This window comes from Equus quagga, chromosome 5 (assembly GCF_021613505.1).
Source record: "Equus quagga isolate Etosha38 chromosome 5, UCLA_HA_Equagga_1.0, whole genome shotgun sequence".
Taxonomy (NCBI): Eukaryota; Metazoa; Chordata; class Mammalia; order Perissodactyla; family Equidae; genus Equus; species Equus quagga.
This window is the reverse complement of record NC_060271.1, coordinates 138,198,006-138,211,156: the sequence shown is the minus strand read 5'-3', so window position 1 is coordinate 138,211,156 and position 13,151 is coordinate 138,198,006. Positions and strand designations below refer to the sequence as shown.

At 46.4% G+C, this 13,151-nt stretch overlaps 1 protein-coding gene across 2 annotated transcripts in view; it reads right to left on the bottom strand.

Annotated features, from left to right (window-relative positions):
• Positions 1-13,151, bottom strand: part of PXDN (peroxidasin) — an 86,678-nt gene that overhangs the window by 39,378 nt on the left and 34,149 nt on the right. The window contains exons 2-5 of one of the 2 annotated variants that reach the window (XM_046661896.1): positions 9,528-9,599; positions 8,479-8,550; positions 4,225-4,296; positions 340-411 (exon numbers count right to left, since the gene is read on the bottom strand). In XM_046661896.1, coding sequence (XP_046517852.1) covers positions 340-411; positions 4,225-4,296; positions 8,479-8,550; positions 9,528-9,599 — 288 coding nt within the window. The remainder of the gene's footprint in view (positions 1-339; positions 412-4,224; positions 4,297-8,478; positions 8,551-9,527; positions 9,600-13,151) is intronic. The other variant, XM_046661897.1, reaches the window with a different exon arrangement.

Here is a 13,151-nt window from a genome sequence, read left to right as displayed (position 1 = left end):
ACTTTTAAAAATACTTCTTAGATGCATAGAAGAGTGTAAGCCATCAATTAAATCAGCTTTTAAGAAACTATCTCAGTGATTGCATTGACTTAATACAAATGAACCTGAGAACAAAGTTATTAGTCCAGAAAAGGACTAGAAATTTTTTTCTATTTTATCACCATTCCCCAAAAAGAAGAAATTCTAAGTCCTGCTTCTGACTTGTTAGATGAGGAGCACAGATTTCCTGCTGAGGCAGTTTGCAGGTGTGTGAACGGATAGCGACCAGAATTCAGTTACAGCAAATGGGCAGAGCCCAGGGCTCCACGACCCACAAGTGAAGACAGAAGGTCAACTTACAGCCTTTCGAGCTTCGGCAAATGCTGAAACGACTCTGGGTCCAAAGTTTCTATCTGATTAAAATGCAGGTATCTAAAGAAGCAAAAGAAAAAAAAAAATTAATGATTTTAATTACTTTTTTACAGGTTTAGATTTTCTGCTCGAAAGTTTCTTTTCTAAGTCATTTCAAATTCAGTGTCAACAGATAACTCTCCAGATGTCCTACACTGTGTGGAAAACAGATGAAGTGATCGAACAGGAAGATTAAACACAACTCTATCTTGGGCCCAGACTTTCATAGAATTGGCTGGACAACGACAACTGTGGGTCAGACACAGCGTGGGCCTTTCCTTCACACCCGGAGGGAAAAACCACGACAGCTCCACCTCGCTGATTCACTTTCAAAATATATGGGCCTTTCTAGAAAAAAAACAACATGATCTTAATTACGGCACATAGATATGTGAATACCTTCATTCAAATCTTTTAACTTATAAACGAAGTTAGGAGGGGGATCAATTTCCACTTTAACTTGATGTTGAGCATGTTGTCACCTACAGAAACAACAACTACAGAAATAATGAAAGAAAAATCGCCCTGGACTAAGGGAGCTAACGCACTTCCTCAAACGTCCCTTAAGTGCAGACCACCTGGAGATTATGCTTCTTTCCATTTAAGATGTCTCCTTGCTTCCCATAATTTACACATTTTTGGCATGACTAATTTCTTCTAATTTTCCTGAATACTGCTTTTCTCACTTGAAAATTGGTGGGCTATCCCTTACCTAAAACACTCTTTGTCACCTCCTAACTGGGGTGCAGGTGAGCGAGCCCCCCATCCACACAGCAGAAGAGGGGTCCCCACTCACACACCCACCCCAACAGGCATGCATTTCAAACGTTGGCTTCTCCGTGAGAGGCGGGACCCCCGGGAGTGACAGTCACAGCACCAGGGTTACAGGTCTCAAAAACCCACATCAAAGAGAGCTTTCTCAAAACTCGCCCCTCATCAGTTAGACACTTTCACTAACGTTTGAGATTACTGTAACTTCAAGGTCACCAAACTTCTACTGCCCGCACCCCTGGCCTGCCCGTATGCAGCTCTGTCCCTGGGCAGCTCACCAAGACCACAGAGTGACCCCAAGTCTGAGAAGGGTGCAGGGGTGGGCTGTGAGCCGGCAGAGCTCAGGCCTCCCCGCCGAGCTCAGAGCTGCCTCACCCTCTGCCACCCCCTCTCCCGTCGCCTGGAGGGGACAGGTCTGTGCCCAGTGCCGTCCATCCACGAGTGGAAACTATGAGAGCAGGGTGAACTGAAGCAGGAAAAGAAGGAAATGCCCAATCAATGGCGACCACAGGACAGTGCCCAAAGGAGACAGAAGCAAACAAGAAGCTCTAACAGCCACCCAGGAGCAGCCTGGGGACTGGGCCCACCGAGGACACAGACGCGCAAAGCAGACTCGCTCAGCAGGGCAGGCAGGCAGGGCGGGAGTCCTGGGCGAAGCGGATGAGGAAGAAGAGGCAGGACATGCCAGTCCCGATTTAGAGTTTGTTTAAAAATCTACACGCAGCAGCCACAGCGCAGGTTGGCCAGGAAAGAGGCCGCCCAGGCAGGACGCAGGCAGCCTGCTTAAATGGTGCCAAGAAAACTAACCATCAGGGGTTCACGGGCTCCTGGAACAGCTGCGGCTCCGGGCAGCCGGGGGTGCCAGCCACCCATCCCACAGTGGAGGAAGCCACAGACCAAAGATGGGAAGTGAGGCCCCAATTCTAATTCACATTCTGACTCTGGCCACGCACATTTGCTGACACAGGACCACGGCCTCCCACGGAGCCCATGTTAAATTAATCAAACACAGAAACCACGATACTGAGGGGCTCCAATGCCCTGGCGCCCACGTCGGCAAGCCCAGAGCTGAGCCTGGAAATGCCTCAAGGTTACCACATGGAAACCCAAGGACAATCCATCACATGGCCAACCAGGCGTGCGCTGCAGACGACCAGCGATTCCCTCTCTGGCTCCAGCACCTTCTCTCTCGGTCTCCCCGATCACGTCAGGGAGGCTCCTGACCACTCATGGGTCAGCGCTGCCCAACTCAAATCAATTTTTGCTCAAGTAAACTCTTAAAAACCTCTATATGCCTCAGTTTATCTTTTATCTGAGAGGCTCAGCAGACACTGGCAGGCCTCAAAGCCTTCCCACTCAGCCACCGGGCTCCAGAGGGCTCGGCCCTTCCAGTCTCCCCTCTGGCTGGGAAAGCCCACCTCTTCAGCGGTTGGGTCTGGAGGGGCCTCCACGGGACGGGGATGGAGTTAGTGGAGACCTACAGACTGTGCACACACGTCAGGGACAGCATCCGCCTGAGTTCTCGGGGGACACACTCATCTCCCTAGGCAGTGCCCTCCTGGAGGGTGGGGACCTGGTCCTAACTGTCTCCTCACCCCCCTCAGCAACCCAATGATGTTACCCGAGTGCAGGAGGGGTCCCAGCAGCAGAGACCCCAACCACCAATCCTGGGTTCTGAAGACAGCCTGACCCAGGATGCACCCCCGCAATCATCAGAATGCTAAGTCAGAAAATTCTACTCGGTGTTCCATACATGCCATTCCTCTGCCCTCCTCGTTTCCCCCTGGACTTCACCTCTTTCTTCCTTAAAAATCACTCAACCTGCCCCCTCATAAAGCTCGATGAGCAGCACCTAGTTCTCATCTTTTCAGCGTGTGTAAACCACAGCCAGGATTTTACAGCTGTCTGCTACGATTACCTTATCGCCCTCGTGCCATTAAAAGCGTGTCGGATGCAAGAACTTGTTCCCTTGTAAACTCTCCCTCCATCTGGATGTTTTCCAGATTTTCCATGTGTTTCTGGAAAACATAATGGTCTGAAATCCTTTTTTTCCTTCTCTCTAAAGCAGGGACTATACAAGCTCTTAGATATAACTTCTCCCCAATACACTCTATGCCATGAACCATCAGCTCAGGAAAGCAGCTCAAACTTGAATAAATAAACACTTATTTAGAAACACGAGCACTGGGTGTGCTTCCACAGCACTGGGTTTGCTTCCAAAGCACTGGGTTTCGGGTGAACACTCTCCCCAGCTCTGCCGTAAGGTCTCTGGAGGTATTTCTGTGCCCAGACAACCAACAAAACATGAAAACACATCAACAGTTGTAGCAGAAGGATGTCATGCTGCGTTACGGGAAACAGCTGCTTTCCAACCATGTAAGTAAAACTATGTGACAACTTGAAGCTCCTCAGGAATTGCTTCAGCTCATTGACTGAAAGGTGAACTGGCCAAGCAAACAAACCAGAAAAAACTGCTTTTACCAAGAATTCTACTTAAAAATTAACACTCTGACTTCATAGCAAAGTAGGACATCATATGCCGCCAAAGAAACATGTCACATACGCTAACTAGAAACACATGGAAAACAGTTGATTTTCTCCAAAATAATGACATCATGAATGAAGAAAGTAAACTGCACGAGTGCAGATTCACAAACAGGAAACAGTACAATGGGAACCGTCTCCTCGCCCTGCAGTGCCCTGGATTCTTCTCCCCAAAAGACCTTTCGTACTCAAATCTGTCTGCAAGCCTGTCTCTCCTTTGAACTGGGAGCTCCGTGGGGACAGGAGCCACTCGGTCTCACTGTTCTCTGTGTCACGAATGCGGGGCACATGGTCTGGTGCACAGCGGAAGCCAATAAATGTCTCCTACTGGATGGAGGGAGCCGACAGACAGACGAATGACCAGTCAGTGACGGCTCTTCCACCTGCATGCACATGCTCCCTACGCCCCACTTAGTACAGACATGCATCGTGCAAACAGCCACTTAGTCCGCTTTCCCTATGAGAGGCAGAGGGCAGGTGACACCCGAGACCCTGAATACGGAGGACAGGGACACTTACAGTTGCTCTAGGGAGGAGAGTCCCTTAAAGGCTTGCCTGTCAATTGACTGGATCTCATTCTTGTACAAATAGCTGAAACAAGAAACACGGGGGGTTAGTGCCCACGAGAGGCCACGGCTGCAGACGGAAAAGGAGAATTAAGGCGACACATGGAAACAGTTTTAAAATTAACGATCCCATGAGAATACAAACAAAACCTTTACACAGCGAGTGCAGCCCCTCTCACGGGGGCTCCCCTTCCCTTTCTCAAAGGAAAATCTCCAAACTGGAGGTGGTCAGACCTCTGCTGTGTAACGGGCAGATTCTTGGAACATGGCCTATGAGTTGTTGACAGTCCCTCACTCCCCACAAACATGTGATATACGTCGACTATAAGATTCTATCACACATGCGGTTTCAAAATATCCAGAAGGAATTTGAAGAGTAGACAGTGTGAAGACTACATGTGTCCCGAATGACTCTCACCCGCCCAGAATCCCATTCTTACAAAACAGGAGCAACAAAGGCCTGTCAGAAGAATCACTTTACTGGCCCACCGCCTGTTTTCGTATGACCCGAAAGCTAAGAATGGTTTTTGCATTTTTTAAAAATGTTCAAAAATGTTAAAAGAAAAACAAAATTTGGTGACACATGAAAATTATATGAAATTCAAATTTCGGGGTCCACGAGTACAGCTCTGTTGGTACGCGGCCACGTCCGCTCATTTAGTATCACCCACGGCCGATTCTGTGCTCCGTGGCAGAGTTGAGTAGTCATGACAGAGAGTGTATGCCTGTAAAGCCTCAACTCTGTCCTTTACAGAAAAGTTAGTCAACTCCTGAACAAATTTATCAAGGATGAAGACTTTCACACCAAAGTTTCACAATTCCAACAAGAACCACAAAAGGGTGCACGTTGGATCTACCCGTCTGTCTGGGACACGACGACTTCTCAGCACCACGCTTCTCCTCACACATCTCTGCAGCAGCAGATGCCGGCGAACCCCAAGAACGCGGTGGTAAACACGTGACTTCCACACCCAGACTCGAGATGTGAACCCTGGCGGTTCCCCACCACTGATGTAGGCAGAGGGACGAACCGAAACCCACTGCCCTCCTACAGCTGACCTCAGGCTGAAGCTTCTTTTGCGTTGGTTACCATGGGCTGGGGTTTCACTTAGCTATTCCACCAAATAACCAACACTTTCTGTCTCGTGCTTGTAATACCACGTGCCTCATCGCCAGAAGCACAACGTGTTTTATTCTTTGATTAGCCACGTCTGGTGCAGGCCCAATTTGTCAGGGCCGCTCTGCAGTCTTTGATTGGTGCAGTCCATCTAAGTGTTTCTCACTTCTTGCTGTACAAATCCGCAGAGACGACCTCACAAAGAACTACAAGCCTAACACAAACCAGCCAGAATGCCCCCAGAAAGCAACAGCCCAGTGCCCGCGACAGGGGCCTGGCGCAGCGGTTACTGCCAGGCTGTGTAGGCTGGAATCCCTGAACTGCCACTCACTATGTCGTCTTGAATAAGACAGTAACCTTTCTCTGCCTCAGTTTCTTCCTATGTGAAATGGAGACGATAGCAGCACCGCACAGGGTCATGGAAATTAAATTTGTTGTTGTTAGTGTCACTGAGTCAATCTGGCTCCCAAGGACTTGTGTTCTGCAGGGGCCCTGCCTGGTCTTTTCTGCCACCCTCTCCCCTTCCAGCACTACATCAGACAATGCTCCACTGCTATTCATAGAGTTTTCATGGCCATTTTTTTTGGAAGTGGGTGGGCAGGTCCTTCTTCCTAGTCTGTCAGCTCAGCTGAAACCTGTCCACCACGGGTGACCCTGCTGGTATTTGAAATACCGGTGACATAGCTTTCAGCATCACAGCAACACACAGCTGTCACAGTACGACAACTGACAGATGGTGGGTGTGGTTCCCTGACCAGGAAACAAACCCGGGCCGTGGCAGTTAGAGTGCTGAATCTTAACCACTAGACCACCAGGGCTGGCTGAGTGAAGTTAAATAAATATACAGAAAGCTTTAGAGTAGGGCCCAGCACATGGTAACTACTGTTCAGGTGTGAGTTATTACTGATGATAATATTCCTATAGAAGGTAAATCTGAATGGAGGTTTCTGTGCCTGTTTCCTAAAAACAAAACAGAACAAAAACCAAACAGCGCTAGGAACATGTTTGCATGCACTTTAAAAAAATGAGAGTAAAGGAATCCTTTTAAAGAATATGTAAAACAACTGGACCAAACTAATATGTATGAATGTATGTCAATAAAGACATTGGGACATGATTTGTTTTCATAAGAATAACTGGGTACTGATCATCTTCTAACAGTAAATTACAAATACTTCTCTACCTCATCACAGAGTTGACTCTTTGAATATGAGTTCTATCTCGTGCTAATTCATCATGAGGAAATACTAACTAAGGGGAAGGTTTATGCCTTCCCAGAAGTAATTGGGGTTCTGGTGGATAAGGAATATTCAACTTCTAAGAGTATACTTTGGCACTGACCAAATAGATAAGGCTGATAAAATCAATAAATTACAGAAGAGCTCTTAAATATTTAAATGATACTATTGCATTCTCCTACATCAGTGCTTATTAGACTGTACTCACCCAGTGAGGTCTAAGGAACAGGAGAAGGGAGCTGGGGACCCTGAACACATGAGTAAGGGGTCCCCAGGGTCTTTCCCATCACAGCTCCATCCCTACTCCTCAGGGCTTTTTCTCATCACAGTCTATCTTCTCTCTTGACTGCTGACCTCTGCTCAGCCCATCCCCAGTGACCTGTGGTACCCACTGCCAGTCGGTACCCACGGCAAACGTGCATCATGGATGTGTTCGAGTGGGAGAGAGGAAAAAAGGTTGGAGCATGGAAGCCTTGAGAGTAAGCCAGTCAGGAGATGAGGTTTAAAATATTATTTAAAAGAGATCACCTTAAGTGAAAAACAAAGTATCCCAAACTCCTTAATGTTAAATATATTTACAGAGTAAATAAGTTGATCTTAGGTAATTCATACCAAAAGCAAAATATAAAATAAAAAATAAACTAAACATGTACACACGTAAACACACACTGTGAATGCTGGCTATCGGTTAACTGCCTCTGCTTTCTAAGAAATCCAAACCTTTCTTCTGGAACTTGCACTACACTTAAAATTTTAAAAAATAATAAAGCAAAGAAAAGTTCAAAGAATAAACATGCAGCCTGTCTCTCATTTTGAAAATGTGTAACAAGGCTTGGTAACGTTCATACAGAATTAAAAATTAACATACTATCCCAAAAGTGGTGGAAAATCTGTTTACACATGACACTTTCAAATATCTTCATTGAGGAAAATATATTTCAATTAACAGTTAAAGTTAACTCTGTAGTTAAGAAACACTGATGCGTCTAAAATTAAACATTTCAAAACCCACATCAACACTCACAATATGGCTTTGTTTTAAAAATCAACATAATGTAAAGACATTCAGGTTCACGTATAACATAAATTTCCAATAAAAATCACTGATGTAAATCCCTCATTAAAATGGTTCTACTTAAAAAGTTATCTAAGGTCTAAAAGTAAGAATAATTTGCTGAAAGCACATGACACATACTTCTAATCTGTCTGGAACGAGGAATGTAATCGGAGTGTTTTTCTTAACGCTTCCCAATTTTAGAATAAGTGCCGTGAAGATACCAAACCAGCAACCCCCAAGAGGGCGTCTTCTACACTGCAAAACTGACTTCAACGAGCACATCTTTCAAACGCCAATAAGTTAATTAAGTAAATGAAATCACTTGGAGAAAAGTGGAGAAAATTAGCAGGAATCAGTGACATTCCAAAGAGATTTGTAATTTACACGGTACATTTCACCACAGCTGCAAAGGGAGCTCAACTGTCCTGAGAGCTTTTGTCTCACGAGACACCTCTCAGCTGTTCACACGCAACTGGACCTGAGGGCAACTCCCACCTCAGCAAGTATCACTAGTCCCAGGATGACTGTCAGAGGCTATGGCTTTTAACTTTTTTCAACCTATTTTACTGAAGGCTTAGTAGCTAAACACTAAAAATCCCTTAGGCAGCTCTTTATACCAATGACAACTCACTTTAAAAATCCCAGCTGAAATTTCACTCACCTTCTGAAAATTAAACCTCTTTAAATGGGTGTATTTACAATAATTCATAAGCAAGTCAAAATTTAGCTCCATGATGAAACAGTCAAATACAGATAACACAAGCTTTTGGGATAAAGAACTGATCATTGACTTACAGATATTTCAAATTCTCCAAGTCTTCGAATGATCCCCCAGGTATGCTCTTGATCTGATTATTGTTGAGAAGCCTATGAAAGTAAGTTTCAATCAGAATTAAAACAGCTACAGACCTTAACATCAACATTCACGAAATGCTAAATTAACACAAACACATAGCACCTTCAGAGGCCCATAAGTACAAATTTTCTCAAGAAAGGAGCATCCACGTTACCCCACTGTTTCACCTTTGTATGTAAGAGAGAAACAGGTCCCTCTCTCCTATACAAAGGAGTATCTGTCTTCATCCTGTTAGTAGATTTTCTACTTCAGCCGGGACTATGGCCATGGTGGAAGCACAGAGTGTCAAGCCAGATGTGTCACTGAAGGGAGGTCCTTAGCCAATGGGAAGGGACTGGTATGCAGAGCCACAGGTGGTCTGCCCTCCAGGCTCCTGATCCCATTGCCCTGCATATTCCCCAGCACCCAACAGTCACTGTCCAGGTGCAGAAGAGCCAGAGAAACCAGCCTCCCACCGTGCTCAGTACAGCAGATAGCAGAGCAGCCTGGGGTCTGCTGCAGAACCACTCAGCTGTCGGGCCTGTTCTCTTCCTCCACCCTTGAGGTCTAAACCCTGGGGCGCAACTGGGTAGCCCTCCAACCCTTCCTGAGTCCACATCAGTTCAGGAGAAGTGCCGTGCCCTCGACCCCGTGGTGGGAGACCAGCACAGCTGAGCGAACCCGGCCCAACAAGGGGCTGAGTTGCTGACACGAAGAGAAGGGGAGCACGTGGCCTGTGGCCTAGCTCACACTGCCATACAATGGCCAGGTTCACGGCTGTCAGACAGACCGTCAGGGACAATGCCAGAATGGCCACCAAGCATGGGATTCTCAGCGACCCATCCTAGTCTGCACACTCCTCTCAGGCTCCACCTCGGCCTCGACCATCCATACCCATCCACCGTGGGTAATCGGGGTCGACCGCAGTACTTGAGATCCACCCACAGGCGGAGGTGTCACGACTTCTCTATTTTTCTCTCCTGGTTCCCAGCAGAATGTTTGGACTTACAAGGTATTCAAGTTTCTCAGCCTCCTGAATGCTCCAGGTTGGATCTCTCTGATTCTGTTAAAGCGAAGATCCCTGTGAAGAAACAAGAAATGCATTCATAGGGAGATCTGCAGTCATCACTAATCTATGTCATTTTTAAATGTTCCGTTTCAAAATGGCGATAAGGTAGCTGAGAAATTGAATCTCAAAATGTATTCCCTGGATGAACCATCTCTTTGCTGAGGCTAGATTCATCACATGAATATTTATCTGAATGACAGATCGACGATGTCACAGTACACGAATTTGTTTAAACAATAATTATGGGAAGATAAAATATTACTTTAAGTACCTATCCATCCACCTTCTGCCAATCCACTAGAAAACTGAACGTCAGTAAGGCTTCAGATAACACACAGGATCAACTGCATCTACTCAAGAGGCGAGCCCCACGGGCCACGTACTTGTGGAAACACTTCACAGCTCCTGCGTGGAATTTCATGAGCTGGAATTTGGTTGTTTATCAGGTAACCACCAATTACATTTTCCCAGTGAGGAAGTTTAGACCGAATGTGTCAAAACCACTATGCTCATTGAGCAGGTGAACTGGGAAAATGAGGATAACTAATGTATGGATTTTGACCTAACATTTCTAAACAGGTATTTTACATACAGTTAAACATGCACTGGTAGACTAGTTATTTATTTTTTCAAGGACAGAGGGAGGACTTGAACAGCCAGCCCAGCAGAGACCAGGGGGCAGGACAGGCTCGATCCAGAGACGGACCCACCAGCTGGCCCAGCGCAGGAGAAGCACGTGGATGGTTGTAGAGCTGACACTGGGGCAGAGCAAGCGTGGGGGGGCTCTGACCCTGGGGGTCAGGAGTTCAGAGACAGAAGGGATGCAGACAGAGATCTGCTTTTACCCTCTGACAGCTTGAATTAAAATCTATAAATTTAGCAAGTATGAAAGTCACTGAAAAATAAACAGAAAGACCACTTTCCTTTATCAACGTCTTAGAAAAATTAAAATTCCTCATTCACAGGTCCAACCCCTTCTGACCCAGTCCAGTAGGGACTATTATGGGTGGAACTGTGTCCCTGAAATTCATGTGTTAAAATCCTTCCCCAGCGCCTCAAATGTGACCTTATTGGGAGAGAAGTCTTTATAGGAGCTGATCAAGATAAAATGAGGTCACAGGGTGGGTCCTAATCCAATAGGAGTGGTGTCCTGAGAAAAAGTTGCAATTTGAGGTCAGGCACCCAGGGAGAAACCATGTGGACCCTGGAGTTGTTGTGTCACAAACCAGGAAACGCCCAGGGTTGCCGAAAACCACCACAGATTCTCCCTCATGGCCTCAGGAGGGGCCAATCCGGCCAGCCCCTATCTCGGACTTCCAGCCCCCGGAACTGGGAGACAACACATCAGTGTTTAAGCCCCCGTGTGTGGTGCTTTGTTAGGGAAACTAACAGAGGATCCTGGGGCAACATTTGCTCCAAATCATGAATGGATGTTTCTGTTACTACTTTCCTTGAGCTCTTTTAATGTTCATAATCTTTTCTGGAATCTGATTACTTTGAGACACTTTAATACCTGTAAATAATTTATAGAATTGGTTCTAGTTTATGATACAATAAGAGGCTTCTCAAAAAGTAATTGTTTGAGTCACTAAAATTAGTCGTGTTTGGTGTCGAGTCAGCAAACGAAATATGGTGCGTTCTGTCATTTGCCTTCTTGCTTTGGGACAAGGTCTGGGGAAGGGGAGTTCATTTTCCCTTCTGCCCACCCAGGCAACCACAGGCACCATCTACCCGAGTTTGCACCCTCAAGCCCTCCCCGGGCCACTTTCTTCCCCCAACACGCTCTGCCCAGAACACTCCTCCCGCTGCACTGCAGTGTTTGTTTCTAAATAGGCTAGGATTTAATTTCCATTCCTATTCTGAATGCTGCAGGTGGTACTACTTGGAGGCGTGCCGAAAGTCAGGAACAGTGAAGGCAGATGCAGAGTCCTAACGTGTGAAATGTGGATCCGTTATTAATGAGGAAAGAGCTCTGGCTGAGGCTGCAGTGTGAACCCAAGTGACTGGCAGAAGCTCTCTGCCCTCACAGGTAACATGAGGTTTCACCGAATTTGAACAGATGAGCCAGGTGCAAACAGAGAAAACCTCCTCCTGGAACGCCGTGACACACTCACACACAGCAGAAACCATCCAGACACTGTGTTCAGGAACCAAGTTTCAAGTCCAGAGTAAAGACCGTGGCTTGAACACCCATAATGTCTGACTCCCATTCTCTGTAAATCCATACTCAAGTGACAGAGGACCAATGATGGCAAAAACAATTTGGAAACTGGAAAGCAAACCAATGAGTGAGGATTTGGCAACTCAGAATTCGACCTGAGCAGGCTACCGGCAAGACTAGGAACCAGCCCCTGCGATGTGGCAAAACGCATCGGCGCCGCCAAACTCGGGTAGTGATGGAGAGGGTGTTGCCGCAGACACAGCAGCCCCGCACACCTGGCCCTGCGCACCTGCAATGTGGCCTAACCAAAACATGGGGTCCGTGGATGACGCACAAGAGATCTCAATGATCTCATACGAAAAATGGAATTTAAAGCTGTCATTACTTGCAATAAGCTTGTATGTTGATTACAAGTTGAAATGAGTATGTCTGATATATAGTTAAAGTCTTAGTAAACTTAACCTGTATCTTTCTAATTTTTAATGAACCTGTTAGAAAATTTAAAATTCCATACGTGGTCGCATCATACTGGTGGTACTGGACAGCGCTGGTCTAGGTTAAAGGGGAATATTTCAATCTTTTTTCAAGCATCGGATCAATTCCCCACTCTCTTAGCCAGAAAGCCAGAAAAAGACGGTACACTTACCATCCTAGAGAGGGTAAAACAGAGAGTCCCCATTCTAACAAAGAAGAATCTTAGCAGAGAAATTAAAAGGATAAAAAAGAAATCAAACTGAAATTCTATAACCAAGACACAATAACCGAAATGAAAAAACTCATTGCATGGCATTAACGACATATCGACTACTCCAGACAAAAAGGGAGTGGACTTGAAAGCAAACATTATAAATTACCCATTCTGAAGGAAAGAGGGGGGAATGTTTACACACTCAGCGTTTACATGCAGGGACACACGGGCCTCCTCAGGGACGCTCATCCTCCAGAGCCACGGAAGAGCAGAGAGTAAGAGGCCAGGTGACCCCAACCCAGAGAGACAGACTGAGGGAATGAAGACGCTGTGGACAGGGAGCCAAGAGTCATTTCAAACATGAACCCACGTTCTAAGTCCTAACCGCAAAGTGCATGGGCTGCTTGTTACCTGAATTAATTCCCGCTCTGTAGGGAGAATCAGGAGGGATGCGCTAACCTAGGAATGGTGACGATTCTCCTAAGCAGCGTTCTCAGTGGGGCCCCCTCAGCAGCAGCAGCAGCTGCACCAGGAACTTGTTAGAAAAGCAAATTCTGGGCTGGCCCCAAATCTAGAGAATCAGAGACTCTGCAGTGGGGCCTGGTGATGTGCATTTTCACAATCTCTCCAGGGGAAGCAAGGTGAAGTGTGAAAACGACTGCTCTCCAGCAGTGTGTGCACGTGTGGCTGCATGTATATGTGTAAGCACGTGCAC